General features: G+C 35.4%; 1 protein-coding gene across 6 annotated transcripts in view; it reads right to left on the bottom strand.

Annotated features, from left to right (window-relative positions):
• Positions 1–518: 518 nt before the first annotated feature.
• The window catches only part of LOC106879369 (monocarboxylate transporter 9), a 76,456-nt gene continuing 55,646 nt past the window's right edge, over positions 519–21,328 (bottom strand). For all 6 annotated transcript variants that reach the window (XM_014928892.3, XM_014928891.3, XM_089338337.1 and 3 more), the window contains exons 6-8: positions 5,248–5,517; positions 3,967–4,092; positions 519–818 (exon numbers count right to left, since the gene is read on the bottom strand). In XM_014928892.3, the coding sequence (XP_014784378.1) occupies positions 562–818; positions 3,967–4,092; positions 5,248–5,517 (653 nt within the window). In that variant the 3' untranslated portion in view covers positions 519–561. The remainder of the gene's footprint in view (positions 819–3,966; positions 4,093–5,247; positions 5,518–21,328) is intronic.

Raw genomic sequence — 21,328 nt, 5'->3', positions numbered from 1 at the left:
GACCCAAGATATATAAAGAATATTCTCCTATTTTCTTCTCTTTTCTTGCTTTAAAAAAAAAAATGTACATCTATATATTCATCTTCAAATTGTAATGATCGAGCTTGTGTATGTGTGAACCCAGACATACTCACCAAACAAAGAAGCACACATACATATGATTACACACACAAACACACATACACTCACTTACACAAATACACATTCAACCTAAACTGCTGAGTCACTCCATCTCTACTCAGGGGTGTCACGCTGACACAGCGAGACACTTTGAGTAACAAACAACAGAAGGCATCATCAGGATTCGAACGAATAAACTCTACTTTCTCTCGTCCGTACATCGTAATGCATATATACATATACATACATACATATATATATATATATATATATATATATATATATATATATATATATATATATATATATATATATATATATATATATATATATATATGTATATATATATATATATATATATATACAGTGCTTATGTTTTCAGTTTATATTAACGTAAATGGTAAGATGATTTTATTATTTTTTTTGGGCTTTTAAGCATTTTCAGGAGTAGTTCGCCACTTCTTTTGTTACGTATTCCTCGTCATCGATTTCTCTGACAGAAATGATCTCGGCATTGACTTCACTTTCTTCGTCACTATCGTGGCTTGGAATTTTAAGTGACTCTCTCCGGGAACGTTTCTTCCTGTTACAACATACTTGAAGACAGAGAGCGAACGAACATACAGAAGCTGTCACGTAACACGTGCCAACAACGCAGAAGAGAATCGTATAACTTTCGTACACTTCGTACAAAAAACCTGAAAATAAACAAGAAAAATGAAAATGAATAAAAACTGTTCAGTCGAACAAACTGTGCTCAGTCCTTAATTTATTAAATCTGATACTTATTCTATCATTATCTTATGCCGAATCGTTATGTTACGGAAATGTGAACAAATCAATATCGGCCGTCAAAGCTCCATGTACAGTGGAAGACTTATAATAATTAAAAAATAGAAGGGACATGCATATCGCCATTTCTTCCATACCTGCCATCTCCAAAGAGCGTAGTTATTTGATAATTGTCCGTATATATATATTATATATATTTGAAAATCCTACACGATTAGGTGAAAAACGCTTTATTTAATTTATAAAACATGTGACATTAATACAAATCTGTAAATGTACAACCATCCAGATTTCTGAGTACCTTAATTTTTTTTCTATAATATAATTCCTGTACATCACCTCCAAACCTTCCAATATATATTATATATACGGTATATACAACTGAAGATCGTAAAATGTACTTAAATTAATTTTTAAAATTGATTTATTTAGTTATTAGATAATTGATCCTTAGGAGAATATTCGTCATCTGCTCAGTAACATGCCTAATAGCGTCTTGCATTGAAAAATGTAAAGGGTATGTTAACTAAATATTAAATATTCACATTATAGCAATAAATAATTTTAATGTATAATTTGAGACGTAAATAAATTTTAATGATTATAAGGGTATCTATTTACTTCTGTCATGTGTGTGTGTGTGTGTGTGTGTGTGTGTATTAATACTTTGCATGTGCTACGTGCTCGCGTTGTTGTTTTTTTTCTTGTCTTATTCCTTCGTTTCTTTTTTAAAATTAATTATATATGTGACTGTGTGGTAAGTAGCTTGCTTACCAACCACATGGTTCTGGATTCAGTCCCACAGCGTGGCACCTTGGGCAAGTGTCCACTATAGCCTCGGGTCGACCAAAGCCTTGTGAATAGATTTGGTAGACGGAAACTGAAAGAAGTCCGTTGTGTATATTTTCTTTTTTCTTTGTGATTTCTTTTTTGTGATTTCTTCTTTGTGATATAATCTTGGGAAAGAATATATTTGCGGCTGAAGATAGCTTTAAACTATCCTGTCTATCAATTATATACTTATATAATGATGCAACGACTGTTTGTGTATAAAGCTTGAAACACGTGTACCGCGGAATCCTTTGTGTTCTGTTTTAATTTTACGTTTTTAATTTATATATATATATATACGGTATATACAACTGAAGATCGTAAAATGTACTTAAATTAATTTTTAAAATTGATTTATTTAGTTTGTACATTAAACGTGAAACTAATTTTCCATTGACCACAGTAACTAATAAAAATAATTTCATTTATCTCGCCCGCCTTACATCATTTTCGTACCAAGGAGAAAAGTCCGTTTGTTTTTATTTTTTAAAAACAACAGCTATTCAACACGCATGGAGTTGGCTTAACTGCTCTTTCTCCCTCTTTTTGTCTCTCTCTCTCTCTCTCTCTCTATATATATATATATATATATGTGTGTGTGTGTGTGTATGTGTGTATATGTTTGTGTGTCTGTGTTAGTCTCCCGAACATCGCTTGACAACAGATGTTGGTGTGTTTACGTCTCAGTAACTTAGTGGTTCGGCAAAATAAACCGATAGAATAAGTAATAGTCTTACAAAGAATAAGTCCGAAACTACGAAAGGTAAAGTTGACCTCGTGGAATTTGAACTCAGAACGTAGAGGCAGACGAAATACCGCTAAACATTTCGCCCGGCTCGCCGCTTTCTATTGATTTTTTTATGAGTATCTTTCAGCCATTTGAATATTTAAAATATTCATGTACTAGTTCGATCCTTTTCGGTTGCTGTTATGCTGGAGAACTGCCTTCAAAGGTTTTATTTGATTATATCGATATAACGTTGACGTACATATATATTATCGGAATCTGATTACCAGCCGGCAAATCTAGCTGATAAATAGACATCGATGTAAATCAATAATTATGGACTCCGTGGTGTTTTTATCTAACGCACTGATACACGGCCTACACACAAATGTATATGAATGTGTGTGTGTGTGTGTGTGTGTGTGTGTGTGTATTCTTTTACACATTTCAGTCATTTGACTGCGGCCATGCTGGAGCATCGCATTTAATCGAAGAAATCGACTCCTGGATTTATTCTACCGGTGTCTTTGCCGAACTACTAAGTTTCGGTGACATAAACACACCAACATCGGTTGTCAAGCGATGGGGTAGGGTGGGGTGTGTGTGCTGAAATACATACACAAAGACACACTCATATATATATATATATACATACACGATGGGCTTCTTTCAGTTTCCGTCAACCAAATCCACTCGCAAGGCTTTGGTCGGCCCGAGGCTATAGTAGAAGACACCCAAGGTGCCATGCAGTGGGACTGAACACGGAACCATGTGGCTGGAAAGCAAGCTTCTTACCACACAGCTACGCCTGCACCTACATGTGTGTGTATGTGTGTGTGTGTGCGTGTATGTGTTTGTGTATGTGTGTGTGTGTGTGTGTATATATATATATATATATATATATATATATATATATATATATATACACACACATACGTTAAGTATGATACATGTATAAAGATTTTACTCCAGAGCTGCTTCCTCTGCATAATCCAAACACACACACACACGCCCCCCCCCCCCCACGGAATTCAACACAGTTTTTGTTTATCAATGTCTACCAGTGGCACCTCGTGCATAGGAACTGCGGAACTGCAGCACCCCCTATTTCTACTCAATATTATCAATAACATTCGGTATAATGAGTCCTTTTTCTTTGATTCTTTCTTTATACTTGTACATTATATAATCCTTATGATTAATGTCAGTGGCCATCCCCTAGTTTATGAAAAAAATACAAAAATCCCTGTATAGAACTGTGCGCTTCACAGTTCCAGCGATGCGGCGTTTTGCTGTTGGGCGTATGCTCACATGTCCGAGATATGAAGCTTCACATTAGGAAAAGAGAGCACTGCGTGAACGACAGTGCCGGGTGAAAGGTAGTGTTTCTTTTTGACTCTGCGTGTGTTGTGCTTAAAAACGTGTTTATATTCTTGAAGTGGATGTTGTGTATATCGTATATCACATTAGACTTAAAACCGCGTATTATTTATTACCTGCTAGTGGTGGGCTGACTGTGAAGCCTATGCCTTGAAATAAGGCCACAACGCCGAACGCGTGGGTGAGGTTTTCAATTCCTAAGTGATCAGCAAGTACGATAGTTCGGAGAGAGACAATTACAGCTGAAAGGAAAAGAAAAAAAAATATAGCATACTCAACAACAACAATGACTACTACTACTACTACTACTACTACTACTACTACTACTACTACTACTACTACTACTACTACTGTTTTCTTACATTAAAGTAAAATCACAAGATTGTTAGAAAAGGGATTAGTCGGACGGGCTAAATTAAAACTAGGGCTGAATGAATTGAAGAGGCTGATGAGGTCCTGTCCAGGAGGAAATATAAACGGACTTGACCCTTTGCCTGCCATATGTATCACATTTATTACACAGGACATATTTCTCTGGCGTCTATGCATCATATATGATACACATTCGCAATTATTTTCAACCACCATACTAACTTGGGATTTATGAATGGAAAGCGTTATATTACTCAGAACGTATGAAACAAGGGCCAACTAAAAGTTTAAAAATAAGTACGGATTTTTCGGAGAAACTTATGAAAATGCTTTGGACAGGCAAAAGGTTAATTCAACTTTTTTTTTCTTCCTCTTCAAATTTAATAAAGCCAGAAATTTTGATGGGAACGGATTGATCGATAATATCGATTCTGGTACTTGATTGGCACTTTATTATAGTGATACTGAAAGGATAAAAGGACAAGCTGACCTCGGCGGGATTTGGACTCATAATTTAAAGAGCTAGTACAAATGCGTCAAGGCATTTTTTTCCGACGATCTAACGATTCTGCCAGCTCGTCGCCTTAGCAGCAGCAGCAGCAGTAGCAATAATAATAGTAGTAACCATCTTGCAATTTGCTATTGTGTCAAAACGAATAATGCACAATCGATTTCTCTAAAACATGTTTTATATATAAGTAAATAGTTTATATATTATAAATACTAGAAATTCTAGATTCGAGAAAAGTAATACTGTCTTGGTTTATATTAACTTGGAGAATGTATGTGTTTGTCAAACATATAGAGAAATTATAAACGCTCGAAATCATGGGTAAGCAAGTCAATGAATAACGAGTGAGTAACGAGTGATGACTGATATTGATGGTGACGACAGCGATGCTGATGCTGACCACAACGATAACAATAACGATGACCATTATGATAATGACGACGACGACGATGATAATTATGGTGATGATGACGATGACGACGGTAATGATGAGTAGGTTCAGTAAAATACTTACCCATACAAAGGCCGAACACGCCACTGCATACAATGAGACTGGCGAAAGTGTCACAAAAAATGAAGGCAAAAGAGATAAGTCCAGATATAAGTAGGGAGAAAGTAAACGAATAAATGCTGGGAACATCGAAGGAATAAGTCATTAAACCAATCAAAATTCGGCCTATAGTGTTCGTGATCCCAATTACCGATATCAATGTGGCACTTTGTGTCAGACTAAGACCTTTATGCATTCCATAATTAGGAAGGAACATCATGGCGATCGACTGCACTGGAAGAAGAAGAAAAAACAAAAAAGATAAATAAATATAAGATAGATTTATTATTTATTGATAAAATTCACGGTAGTAATGCACACACACACACACACACACACACACACACACACACACACACACAAACATACATATAAACATACATACATATATATATATATATGTATATATATATACATATATATATATATATATATATATATATATATATATATATATATATATATATATATATATATATATATATATATATATATATATATATATGTAGGAGAATTTCTTCTGTTTGAAAATGGACCTGAATCTCAAAACGTGTAGATGTTTTAAAATTTTGTAATGGAAAAGAACTACACGCACCACAATAGAAATTGTCAGAAAAAAAAAAGTTTTCTTTGTCTCCATCTTTTTCTCTTTCTTGCCACTAAAAAAATCTTATAAAAACTCAATATGACTAAACTTTCAATTACGTATATTTGTTATGAACATTTATACTTATATTACAATTTATCCTTGCGAAACTCATTGAAATTTCCTTGAACGTTTGAGCATTTGATCGTTTAAACACGTTCTTCCGATGTCTACTTTGTAACTTTAAACTCTCCTAAAACCCTTTATTTAAATATACTTGTACCATTGATAAGCAAAAAATTGTCGAAATTGATTTGTTATTTGAATAAACCTATTACAAAATTTAAAAACATCTACACGTTTTGAGATTCAGGCGCATTTTCAAACTTCAAAACAAATTCTCCTATATTTTTTCCTGTGCTGGAATACACTTCTTCTCTCCATATATATATATATATATATATATATATATATAAATATATATATATATATATATATATATATATATATATATATATATATATATATATATATATATATACATTCAGATACATACAGATACACGCACATACATACGTACACAGACATATTTTGTTTTGCCTAGGCACACTTTGTTTTTGTAGGGAAATAGACACAATCGATTCAGTATAATACTGTGAGTTTTTGATCCCAAACACTTGAGCAGTAAAGTCCTCTCTTGTAGGATCTAAATCTAAGAGAATCTAAGAGGTAGTGTATCAACTGACCTACGAAGAAAAACCTTCACAATGAAAGAGAAGACAAGTGGTGTTAATTTGTATTACTAATTATCAGTTAACGATTGAATGGTGTGAAAGAACTTGGGTTCCTACAAACAGAGCTACACAGTGTGAAGTAAAATGGTCTCAACTTGGGGATGGTAACTTTTGATTCATAGCGTCCATATTTCTACTTCATATATCATTGCTTTGCAAAAATTAGAAATTAAACATACATAGACACATATGTATGTATGTATGTATGTATGTATGTATGTATGTATGTATGTATGTATGTATGTATGTATAGTAAAGAAAAAAGAGTGGGCAGATCAAAATATTGCTATACGCGTATCACATGCGTGGTCATTTATCCAACAATGCTTAACATTACGTGATATTACATGATTTCACATTATTTTGCAAATGCACTGTTTCATCAGGCGACATTCAATTTTTTTTTATCGGCAAGATCAAATAAAAGTGTTGTTGCAATTATGCAGTAATGTAAAATTATGTTATATCACGTACTATTATACATTACTGGATAAATGACTACACAAGTGAAAAGCGTAGAGCAATATCTTGAGCTGTCCTTTCTTCTTTCGTTACTATATTATACATTGTGTAATATGTTACAATTATATAATTTGCCCATAAATGGATTTACTGGATGTTGAGGATCATTATATAACTGTTCAAGTTAGCAAGGATTGACTGTTCATTTGACAAGTTGATTGATTGGGAATATGTAGTCATATGACAAGGCGGCGAGCTGGCAGAATCTTTAGCATGCAGGGTAAAATGCTTAGCGGCATTTCGTCCGAGTTCAAATTCCGCCGAGGTCTGCTTTACCTTTCATCCTTTCGGAGTGGATAAAAATAAGTACCAGTTGAGTGCTGGGTTCGATGTAATCGACTTATTCCCTCCCACGAACTTGATAGCCTTGCATCAAAATTTGAAACCAATGCACATACGCACATACACACATATATATATTTCCGAGTTGTATTTGTTTGGCAAGAGATGTGACCCGAGACTGTGTTGAATATGAAACAATTACAATGTGAGAGAGTCATATTAACTATTTAAAAAGAGTCATTAAGTATTCATACCTTATTTTCACTTTTTTTTTAGTTTGTGATGTACTATCATAAAGAGTCAAAAAACGTAAAACCAAAGGAAATAAATATAATGGTCTACTGTCAAACCTTAGTTATTCGAACGAACGTTCCCCAATTTCGAACCATCCTAACAACCTAACAAGATCTCAAGGAGCCATGAATATTTAATTAGCCATACAAAGAATGCAACTGGTGCCACTATTACGTTTTCTGTTCACAATGAATTCGAATTTCTGAAGAACATCTGAAATCGTGGAACCAAAGTGGTGTTAAAAGGCAGTAGTGTGACGATCGCGGATCACGTCTTGTGTCTCCACTTGTCAAAAGTATACATATTAAAAGTACCACACGTCGAACGGTGAAAGCGCTTGACTTAGTGGTTAGGCTGTTGCACTCACGATCGCTAGATCGTGGGTTCGATTTCCTGAGTGTGCGGCGCATTGTGTTCTTGAGCAAACCACTTCATTTCACATTGCTCCAGTTCCCCTTTCGATCAATGGGGGAATGCTGGCCTGCTCGCCTAGCCAACGAGGTGGCGTTATTTGAAGGCTAAAACAATGCAAATGCGCATTGTGAACGGCGATGTGTAAGAACATCTGATAGCCTGATCGGTCATGTGATCACGTAACATGTCGAACGCTCCATAAATTTGATCTTTGTTGGTCACTTTAAACAGTGTAGAAACAATCTTAATTCATTAAAATGACTGACAAGTTGAAAGATTTAAAAGCATAACAAAAATCAATGGTATATTCATTCACTCTACGTATCTATCACATGTCACTGACTTTGCTAACATGTCCATGTCCGTGAAATGAAAGTGAACACTATTGAAATCGATATTATGCTGCGCATGGATCGTAATCGCGGTGAAAAGGCATCGATGATTGCGGAAGACTACAGAATTTTATCGATTGACTAACATAAAAATTCTTTAAATATGTTTTCTTACCTAATTATATTCAGTATGGCTATTTTTATTTACGATTTCCTCTGGATAACCGAAGTCTAAATGATTGTGTATTTAAAATAACTCTCATATATATATATATATATATATATATATATATATATATATATATATATATATATATATATATATATATATATATATATATATATATATACATATATTATTTATACTATTATTTAATTGAACGCTACGCATCAATTTCCAAGTAAGTTTATCTTAACCTTTTTGATGCGATTCTACTCTATACTGTCTTCTCCCCCATCTTCCTCTAATTTCATTTTTTCTCCCTTTTACCGTTTTCTATCTGCGTCTCTCTCTCCCTCTTTCTCTCTTCCTCTCTCTCGTTGCTCACACGTGACCATCGTCCATCTTTCTTTTCCTGCACGGACCTTCTAAGGACTTGGACGTCTCCTATCTTTCTCTTCAATCTTTTCTCTTTTCAAAGAAAATATTTCTCTCAGCGTTCACTATTTCCCCCTCGTTCTGGTCTAACGACCTTCCATGTTTGTTTTCGTTCGTTTTCCTTATATGTCACCACTGTCCTGTTTTTGTTCCTAGCTTTGATCCGCCATATATCCCCTAATTTTATTTTGATATTTATGGGGGAAACTGTCTTCGAAGACTCATATTGTCGTTGATTGCTCGAAATGGGGAGTAGATAGACAGCCGACAACTGATGAAGGGTCGTTCTTTGTATTCTTTATAATACTTGTCCTGTTTTCAATTTTTCTCTCGTTGTTTGCGTATTTAACTCATTTATTTTTGTATTTCATGTAGTTACCGTTGGTGATGTCCTGTACCCATATATCATTTATATTATTATTTATTTGAATGGCACGCATCCATTTCCAAGTAAGTTTATATATATATATAACATATATAATACAACAGAGAATCATGTTTGTATGAAAAATTTTCATGCTAAACAGCATTTTTAGACGAGTAAATTTCTTTTAAAGGTATTTATATTTTGTTGACTTCTGCTGTGAATCTCGGTCGGGCGTTCACATAAAAAACATTTCTGTCAATGAGTTTGTCGAGTAATAGTATGCCTACATAATTATTATTGTTCACCCCGGCACAACCTTCAAATTATAAATACTATAGGTATAGGTGCGAGTTGGAAAAACTTTTATTACCCAATTTTATTTACAACTTACTACAGTTACTAAAAATAACAGCAACTCTTAAATCAGAATTTCTTGTAATGTGATATATAAATACATAGTGATCAAGAAGGCGGTGAGCTGACAGGATCTCAAACACACCGAACAAAATGCTTTACGGCATTTCGTCCGTCTTTACGTTCTGAGTTCAATATCCGCCGAGGTCGACTTTGACTTTCTTCCTTTTGGGGTCGATAAAATAAGTACCAGTGGAGCACTAGGGTCGATAGAATCGACTTACTCCCTCCACGTTTCTGGTCATGTGCCCAAATTTGAAACCAATATATGGTGATCAAGGAAAGGAATTTACAATTTGTATATTTTTTTTTCTTTTGTGAATGCGCGTGGCTAAGTAGTTAAGGTTGTTCTGCTCATGATCGCTAGATCGTGGGTTCAATTCCCGGCCCGGGCGACGCGTTGTGTTCTTGAGCAAAACACTTCACTTTATGTTGTTCCAGCTAACTCAGCTGTTATCCGGTTAGCCTGCGACGGAAAAGCCTTCCGGTCAGGAGGGAATGTTGGCTTGCTTGCTTAACCAGCCGGGTGGCATCATTCGGAAGTTAAAACAATGCGAATCGCATTGTGACCAGCGATATAAATTGACATCCGATAGTCTGGTCAATATCGTGATAATTTCTTTTACTGTTTTCTTTGCTCACTCGCATTTCTCACTCGAATGAACTGTCTTCAGAAAATTCTTCTTGATTTTTATTATATTATAAAACTCAGACAACTCAAACCCTTATTGAGTTTACAAATCAAGAGGCCCTTTAATGTGGACTCCTTTATTAGATCTATTTCAGGAATCCAAATGGTATTCACCATAAGTAAAACTCTTTCAGTAGAGGCAGATATTTCTTGTACTCGAAATAGATATTCTACAACTTTTTTTAGACGAAGCACAGATATGTTTTGATCGTTAAAATGGCAGAAAAACTGGTTCCTTATTTTATTCACTATCTATTTCTTTTTATTTCCTAGATAAAGCTTGATAAACCAAAACGTTTTACCAAGAATAACTTCATCAAACTGAAATTCAACATTGATGATCAAATTTCTAACCGTTTCATTAATTTTTTCTGCAGTTACCTTTGTTCTTCAAGTAAATACATTATTTCTCCTATTTTTCTTTACATTTCCAAAACCTGTATTGCAGCTATCACCACAGTAAGCAACGATAATCTTTGATAAGTTATATTTTTTTTAAAGTGAATACCACGCAATTTGTCAAAATTTCAGCTATCTTTTCAGGAACTGACTGGAAATCTAAAAGTCTTACTTTTACTCCATGTTCTAGGAGAAAGAAAAAAAAACAAACCCCATATCCCAATATGACCAATATGGTGTATTTTGTATTATTTTGACGTTTTTTCAGTTTGGAGCATCTGCTGTAAATTGGCCTCCATTAAGTCATTCTTTAATTCTTTGTCAGTTAAAGAAACAATTGCATTCAAAATAATACATTTCTAATCGTTGTGTTGGGTGAGTAGTTAAAATAGGAATTAAAATGAAATAACAGTTAAAATTAGAATTAAAATAATATATATCTGCATTAACTTGTTTTATAAGATCATTTTGTAAAAGGTTTTTTAGTTAATTTAACCAGCGATGTTTAGAGACTATAAGTGATATTATTGGTAGTTCATTAACTTCACCCCAGTAGAACGTTGAGGGTTGAATATGGAGCCCTTTCTGTTTATGATAAGATTCCGAACTTCTAATAGTTAGCGAGTTAGAGTTTCTATTCATTATAAGAAATAAGAAATAAGATAGGAAAACCATAAACTTATATTAATCCTATAGCATTCTTGAATCCCAAGAGTAAATAATTTTTAATTGCGGAACCCAGAGATAAACAAAATGTCTTTAAACTGCATTATTTATCTACTTGTGACTTGAGAGTGATATTATGACAGACTTAGATTGAGCTATGGTATGAATATGTTCGTGAGAATCAAGGTTAGGACTCTTTACTGATATCAACATTTTCAGTTTTAGTTTTTTTCTTCATACAATTTAAGTCTTTAATCTATAAACCGGGACATTTCAGAAAATTTCAGGGTAAAACGGGACAAATTTGTCAATTGGACAGAAAACCAGTCTAGATCCTTCAAATGTGGACTAATCCTGCCAAACTGGGATGGATGATCAGATTGGTTAACAGGCATATACGTACACGATCCTGTAAACAGACGCACATACACACATATAAGTCTCTCTCTCTCTCTCTCTCTCTCTCTCTCTCTCTCTCTCTCTCTCTCTCTCTCTCTCTCTCTCTCTCTATCTCTCGTTTTGAATAACCTTGTATAATGTTGCTAATTTTGCTGAGGAAATCATGCTCGAGTCTTGCTTCATGAAACCTGAGACCAAAGAAGTGCTAACCGCGGTCATTTCGTCTTTCTAAGGTTATCTAGATTATCTAGGTTATACCTTATCAAGGTCTACCTTATCCAACATGTATATCCTATTTTAAAACAGTGGGATTTGACGTAAGGGAAATTTGACTGTTATTTCTAGTGAGTCGAGTGGCCACGTAGGAATTCCCTCACTGACTGGTTGAATTCAGCGTTGCAAGCTAACGGGAAAAAAATGTCAATATTACCGGAAGTGGTGAGGAATGGATTCGTATAATTCCCTCTCACGCAGAAATCAATAGGATTTATCACCCGTTGCTGGCTAAAGCAAAAAGGTCAAGCAATTGACTCCATTTATCCTCATTAGTATGTCATTAAATGAATAATAATAATAATAATAATAATAATAATAATAATAATAATAATAATAATAATAATAATAATAATAATGATAATAATAATAATGATAATAATAATGATAATAATAATAATATACCCTGATGCAGTACCAGGTAGTGGCTCTCATGGCTTTTAATCTTAGCTGATTGGAAGTGTTATTATGTACATTGTTTTGTCTTGGTATACAAGATGGGCTACAGCAAATATTCAGCTTAATACCACAGATTTGCTCGTCATTTGCTTGACCTTAACCTGTTGAGCATGTCCCTTAGTGGCTGACGATATGTGCATCTCTGATCACAAGCAGAAGTAGTGGTGGAGCAACATAGCTATGTGTTGAGAGGAATTCTTTGGGGTTTGAATAGTTGAAAAATTCACCTCTGTTTTGTTCATCATCCTTAAACAAACCTTATTCAGGGACCTTTTGAGCAGGATGGACTACTTAACCCGAAGAAAATTCTAACTGGGCCCCACCTGCAAGGTCATGCGATGTTTATCTTGATATGTGATCACTATGTCGCGCAGATATGGTTGTGATGCACGTGCCTGGTGTACCCTTATGATGGGTATATTAGGCTTCGTATATTTGTACTCCAGTGCTCTCTTACTCAATAATAATAATAATAATAATAATAATAATAATGAAAAATAAAAGGCATCGGAGGAGCAATGCATACTCTGCGCGCAGATAAATTTTTTTCGCAAATTATAGTGTGGCTTACTTATGCTTTTTAATTGAACTGAATTAATTATTGTTTTTTAAGTATCACAGTTATAGGTATTTATACTCCGTGAAATTAAGTAATCAACTCGTAAATAAACGAAACCCTCGAATCCATCAGTGTACACACACACACACACACACACACACACACACACACACACACACACACACACACACACACACACACACAGAGTCGCACAGGTGAACCATGATCTAAACACACGCAGACGAGGGTCGATTCATATGAAAAAGAAGTGAACAAAATAATATGACCACTTGCTTATCGAGAAATTCATAAGTTCAATTTTTAATTATTATTATTTTTTTTTAAGTATCACCATTACAGGTATTTATACTCCGGTGAAATTAAGAAATCAAGTCGTAAATAAACGAAACACTCGAATCCATCAATGTACACACACAAACACACACACACACACACACACACACACACACACACACACACACACACACACACGCAAACACACACGCACACACATACACACAGAGTCACATATGTATGTATGTGTGCATGTATGTATGTATGTATGTGTGTATGTATGTATGTATGTATGTATGTATGTATGTATGTATGTACGCACACGTGTCTACGCGCATAGGTACACCATGATCTATACACACGCAGACGAGTGTCGATAGATATGAAAAAGAAAGTGAACAAAATACGACGACTTGCTTATCGGGAAATTTGTAAATTCGATTTTTTTAAATTTAAAATTTATTTTTGCTAAAGTTAATTAAACCAAATGTTCATCATTTCCAGCCATTCACCCAATGAGTATTTCGGCCAAATGTGAAAATTCGTACAGCCATTTTCCAGTAATTTTTCAAACACACAAACAGACCAAGACGAGTGATTACAATATCCTGTTTTCGCTTGCGCGCGCAGGGTAATAATAATTATTACTGATTTTGGCACAAGACAAGAAATTTTGAGGTGGGAGAAGTCGATTACATCGTCCTCAGTACTCCACTGGTATTTTATTTTATCGACTCTGAAGGGATGAAATGCAATGACGATCTTGGCAAGAATGCTATTGTCGCCGCCGCTGTCACCATCACCACCACCGCTACTACTACTACTACTACTACTACCACCACCACCAACACCGCCACCGCTACTACTACTACTACTACTACTACTACTACTACTACTACTACTACTACTACAGACACAAGACTTGTAATTTTGTAGGGAAGAAGTCTAGTCGACTACATCGAACCCAATGCTCAACTGGTACTTAATTTTATTGACCCCGAAAGGATGAAAGGCAAAATCAACCTGCGCAGAATTTGAACTTTGAGCGGAAAGAACCAAAAGAAATACCGTCAAGCATTTTGTCCAACGTACTAACGATTCTGCCAGCCCTCCCCTCAATAATGGTAATAATAATAATAATAATAATAATAATAATAATAATAATAATAATAATAATAATAATTATTACAAAAACAACAACAACATATTAAACAAGCGCAATTAAAGGGAGTGGTGATATTAAATATTTGTGGCAAGCCGGAAGACACCGTTGTTTTCATCTTCCGGTTGGAAGACATGGTTGTCTTTGTCTTCCGGTTGCCAATAAAATGTCTTCGCTGTAGCTGCTCACCCTGCCATCTTAAAAAAAGGTGTGTGTATGTGTGTGTGTGTGTGTGTAGCGGGTATATTGGTTAATGGTGTCTTAGATGCATAAGGTTTTGTTGCAAAATACTCGAGCAAACTATTTTCAAGATGGAAGCAGATGTAAGATAAGATAACTCTCATTACAGTAACTATTTTGTACAGGTGGTATTCTGCAAATACTAGTATAAAGTTATAACGTTAGAGAAATACTCTTGTATTAGTGAAAGTGGTGTGTATTCAATTTCCCATAATACTGGTATTTGTAGAATGTCTTTTGTACAAAGTAATATTCACTCTATTAAGAGTTGTTATACCTTGCTTCTGTTTCCCCCTGGAAAACAATTTGTTCGGACATTCTCCAACAGATCCGAGATACAATACTTGGGGATAAAATGAAATTGTCATGGTACAAAGGCCTTTATAATATGTATACTGGATAAGAATTGATCAAAAGGTAACCAACATTAATAAGAAAAACACAGAAACCTTCAACTTTGGAAGATATGTTTGAGAATGATGGATATGTTATTGTGATGTTCATACCTCTCTCAATGTGTTTAGCAGCATGAGTAAGGTTTACCCATGTCATTCATCTTGATTCATTCACTACTGAAGTATTTATTAAAATGTTACGCGTTTCTATTTTTGCTAAAATGGCATTATTTTTATACTTTTTACAGTTTATAACTTTGTTCATTACGGAGAAGAACTAGGAACTGTGTTGTTTAGTAGGTCATCAATTGCGATAGTATTGAAGAATGTAAGATTCATATAGAAAGTAGGGAAGAAGGGAGATAAGAAAGGAAAAGAGAGAAAAAGGAAAAGAAAAGAAAAAAGAAAAAAGGGGAAGGGACATAGCAGCGGAAGACAGAGGACGAAGGGTGATGCGCCACTTTTCCCAGAACAAATGTCGAGCTCAGCTACGCTCTGCGGTAATGACCGCCATGGCGTTGCCGCGGAGAATGGCTAGCGACACTCGCTGCAGTAGCCACTCCAAACCGCGGGGTTCATTTCTCCGACAGGCTTCCGTTATCTCTATTTTGTGGGGAAATCGGTAGTAAGGGTCTTATAACACCTGACGTCTTGACGGCGACCGGCACAAACCGACAGTGGCTGGCTAGGCTCCTGTATTTATTGATTTTCCTCTCCCCCGCGTTACGGGCGGCGACACCAGGATTTGCGACAGATGCTGCGAGGTTGGAGCCAGAGAACGTGTCGCTGTACTTCGCGTCCTAGACTAGAGATCTACCTTCATCGAATGGGAAAAGGGTCAAGAAGTGCAATTGAAGGCAGAATCGGTAGAACTCTGGGCAAAAATGTTTCACTGTATGTAATCCCGTATCGCGTCGTTTAACTTTGTCGGTGGAAGACCTTCCCGAGTTGATATCATGTAGCCGTTAAGAAATGGGCTAACTTCATCAACTGCCGCCCCAACGATTTGTGTCCCTCTAGCATTATAAGTAATCTTCATTAAACTTTAAGAAGCCTGCTTTGCAATCATATGGTTTCGGGTTCAGTCCCATTGCGCAGCACCTAGGGCAAGTGTCATCTAATGGGCCAACTAATGCTTTCTGAGTAAATTTGGTAAACGAAGCTGTGTGAAAGCCCACCGTGTACATATATATATATATATATATATATATATATATAGAGAGAGAGAGAGAGAGAGAGGGAGAATTCGCAAAAAAAAACAAAAGACGAAGACAGGTGGTGTAGAAAACAAACATATATATATATATATATATATATATATATATATATATATATATATATATATATATACATATACATATATGTATGTATGTATGTAATCGTTTACTCATACGCCTGCAAACATGTAAGTATTCATATGTATGTTCTTTCACTCATATAATACTAGAATAATTTTAGGGGCAGCTAACAAGATTTCCTAATATATAAATGACACCTACTCAGAAAAGACCAAATGCCTCCTTTTACCCTTAAAAAATCAAAAGACAAATCACGATCCATCTAGTCTTGGAACGTGTCCTCTCTATTTCAATCTTCAGACGAAACTAGAAGTTCCATTTTCCGATCCAAATTACATTCACCACTTCTAAACGTCTTTCATACAATTTGCTGGAGAGCAGCACTTCTCTTTCTACCCTCATCTCCAACTTCAAGTGGTATTCGAAGAAGTTAATGAGGGTTTTATCAGAGAGAAACAGCTCGGACTTCAGCCCTTTCAATCTTATCCACCATACTACACCTTCCCCGATATCCATCGGGCTGAGGAAAATTACCTGCCTTTCCTTACCTAGGAAGGCGGCGGGACGATCTTCAGAATAGTCTCGCACGAAAGCTGGATTCATCCTACACACGATAATAACAAAAAAATAAAATCATGATAATAACAACAATGTATACATAAATTATAAACAATAGTGCAACTTTTGAGCCAGTCTATATATATATAAAAGATTAAACTCACCAAATTTCACTTTGTATATCGGAATAAAAAGAATTTAAATAAATTATATATATCAAAGCCTCCACCCGCCAAAAGCAATAATTGAAGCTCATTTATTTCATGCAAGCATGATATATCTACTCAAATTGCGAATGTTTCCCATTTTCTACGTGATATATTTTTTAATAAAAAGATATTCACTATTAAGCGTTTAGCTCCACTGACTCCATTAGGAAGAAAAGAAGAGAAAGCAGGAAAAAGGAAATTGGAATTTGAAGCTTTCATGCCTTTCTCAAGCGAATTAATCAATATATATGTAGCCACGTGGTTACTACAGGTACCTGCCGATCAAAGCAAAAATGATAATAGTTGCAGTTGCATTAGTTGTAGAAAGTATTATTATTATTATTATTATTATTATTATTATTATTATTATTATTATTATTATTAGTTGCGGTAATGGTAGACAGCAGTAGCTGTAGTATTAGTAGTTTGCAGCAGCAATCAATATATTTATGGTATGATATATATTTCACGTTCCATGCATAGATATTTTAAGTAGATTCTGAAACAAAACAAGTGTATATAGCACGATCGTCACAAACTGAATGTTCCACAACGCCGTTGAAACATACTACGTTGTTGACACATTCATCAATTCAGAGTGTTCAAAATGGAGAGCTGTGCCCATGATCTTTGCCGACACTTCATGACGCGTGAGATCAATACGTTTTGTGCTTTGAGGTGAGGATTTGTAATTCGGCTGGTACAGATAAAAAGGGAGTAGAGAGAGAATTCTCAATGGCTGGGAAAAGATTGTGCTAAGTGGTAAGGTGGTTAGTGTGTCTGTGTGTGTTAGTGTTTGTGTGTGTTTATGTATATATATATATAGTCTGTTAAAGTCTGTCATACCGGCCATGACGAAGGGAAATAGCCCTGAAACTCGAGTCGCCTTTATATATTTATATTTATATATTTATATATTTGATCCTTTATATTGAACACTCAATATTTCATCTACATTCAATACTTTCTTTCATGGTGCCATCCATTTTTATTTTATTTTATTTTATATTATATATTGTATATTATATTATATATTGTATATTCCATATTCTATACCCCACATTGGTTCTGCAGGAATATAAATAAAACATAAAAAAACAGACAGTGTTGGAACTCTTTTAAACAAAATAATATATATATATATATATATATATATATATATATATATATATATATATATATATATATATATATATATATATAAGATATTATATATATGTATATATATCTATATCTATAACTATCTATTTATAAATATATATTACATATGTGTGTATACATGTATGTATGTATGTATGTATGTATGTATGTATGTATGTATGTGTGTGTGTATGTTTGTATCTATTAGTGGAAACAGGGGATAGCTTATATTAATAGTAAGACTATGTTCGAATTTAATCAGGTTCATATATTTTTATTGGTAATTTGTCTTACACCTGAACAGAATACACACACACATACATACATACATATATACATACATACATACATACATACATACATACATTTACTTTTGGCACGGTTAGGACGACGAGTGTTCCAGTGATCCGATCAATGGAACAGCCGGCTCGTAAAATTAACGTGCAAGTAGTGGAGCACGCCACAGACACGCGTACCCTTAACATAGTTCTCAGGGAGATTCAGCGTGACACAGAATATGGGCATTTAGCACGGATGATATTCCGTGGTTTTAAACTAGTTTCAATCACTATATCGGCTTCTTTTCTGAGCGTTCTGATTTAAGTGGATAATCATACGAAATATTTTTGTGATTTGCTTCTCATGGGCGTTTTAAGTACCTGGCTTTATTATTTAGCCTGCCGTGGAGGAAGGAGCATCGCCCATGATCTTAGTAGGCCTTCTGAAATAGGTGTGACCAATGCCGTTAGTGTTCTGCTTAAACTGTTATAAATCGATGAATACGAAAAAGACAATGTACAAGGAAATGAATTCCAAAGGGAAGCAGTTCTGATGATGACGGACTGTGTATCGTGGTTAGTGCGGTCTTTGAGTATTGGGTATAACAAGGGTGATGAAAGGAAGAGAGAGTGTGAATCGAGAGTGTGAATGAAAGTAACTTTGAGGTGCAAAGGCAGTGAGAGGATACAGTACGTCAGTGAGAATTTCTAAGATACTCGTAGAAAAAGATAAGAGTTCATCTGTTGAGTGAAGAGATGGTGCATATAAAGGGAAGATAGTCCCACGACGCTCATAGGAATGCGTCAAGCGGAGTTTAATGATACAGTCACATGTATTGGACGATAACTCATCTCAACTATCAGATCGGTTCTTCTTCATCGCAAATTCACCACCGCCCTTTCATTTCTTGCCTATCAGTTGCCAACGTAAAAGAAACCGTTGCCACAATCCATTTCATTTAGCCGATTTTCCCCTTGAAGGAAAGCTGTAGCGATATTGAATGGGTCAAACTCTGTTGCAACTAGAGCAGTATGGCGCTGTTCATCTGGGTTTTTCTTCATCCAACAGGTCTCCAGCAGCACATCTGTAGATGTATTCTTTGCTTGTTTATGCTTATACATTTAACATTTGTTTTTACATTTATTATTCCTGCTCAATTGAAGAGCCGTCAGTCGCTGTAAATTGACCAACTTGTGCGACAGACAATGCTTGGGACATCTTTTCTTGTCCTCTCTAAATGAGGCTGTTCGGTCACAGGGGATTGCACCCAACCCTTCTAACTATCAAGATTCAAGAAAATGACTTTTAAATAAACCCCCTTTCACACAATAGGCAGATTTGTAGCTCTGTGTCCAATATTTCAAGTTTGGATACATCACAATGCCTCGATAGGCAAGGAACTTTTGGAGACTAATATAGATAAAACTGGTTATTTCTTTCTATTCCTCATAAAGTACTTTGATGTTGGACACTTCTTGTTACGACAGGCATAATGTGCTGTAGTGTTTCAATTTACCTGTGCCTTGTAGAGTTTATAGCAACACGTATCTGTACAACGCTAAAAACACACTCTATTAGTTGCCATGTTCCAGTGACAAGTGAAGATTAAGATAACTAGTAAGAGCACCAACCAGACTTTCATTATCCTAGATGTCACTGACCAGGGTAGCTCAGGGAGGTTTAAGATTCGCAGTTTTCCTTCTCTTACATAAATATTGGTTTGGAATTTTGGCATAAGGCTAGCAATTTTGGGACACTTGGGAAATTCGATTATATCGACCTCAGTGCTCAACTGGTACTTATTTTATCGACTCCGAAAGATTGAAAGGCAAAGTCGACTTCGGTAGCATTTGGATCCAGAATGTAAAGACAGACGAAATGCCGCTAAGCATTTTGTCCGGTGTGCTAACAATTCTCGCTGCCTTATCTCTTACATGAATATTCCTTTTCTACTCTAGACACAAGGCCCGAAATTTTGTGGGAGGAGGCCAGGCAATCAGATCGACCCCAGTACGCAACTGGTACTTAATTTATCGACCTCGAAAGGATGAAAGGCAAAGTCGACCTCGGCGGAATTTGAACTCAGAACGTAAAGACAGACGAAATAACCGCTAAGCATTTCGCCCGGCGTACTAACGTTTCTTATTTCTTTATTGCTCACAAGGGGCTACACACAGAGGGTACAAACAAATTAAGTCGATTATATCGACCCCAGCGCCGTAGCTCGTACTTATTTAATCGACCCCGAACGGATGAAAGGCAAAGTACGAGACCTAGTTGCTCATCGCTTCTAATTATTCTTAAAGTGCAGTCGTTCACCGTCTCACACACCCGTGCTTTGTTGTGAAAGTCGTTGATCTTATACTGGGTTCCTCTGCTCTTTGACAGATCTTGTATTTCTTCTCATTGATTTCTAGCAAC

Source organism: Octopus bimaculoides, chromosome 20, assembly GCF_046866305.1.
Source record: "Octopus bimaculoides isolate indiv1 chromosome 20, ASM4686630v1, whole genome shotgun sequence".
Taxonomy (NCBI): Eukaryota; Metazoa; Mollusca; class Cephalopoda; order Octopoda; family Octopodidae; genus Octopus; species Octopus bimaculoides.
This window is presented reverse-complemented; position numbering and strand designations above follow the sequence as displayed.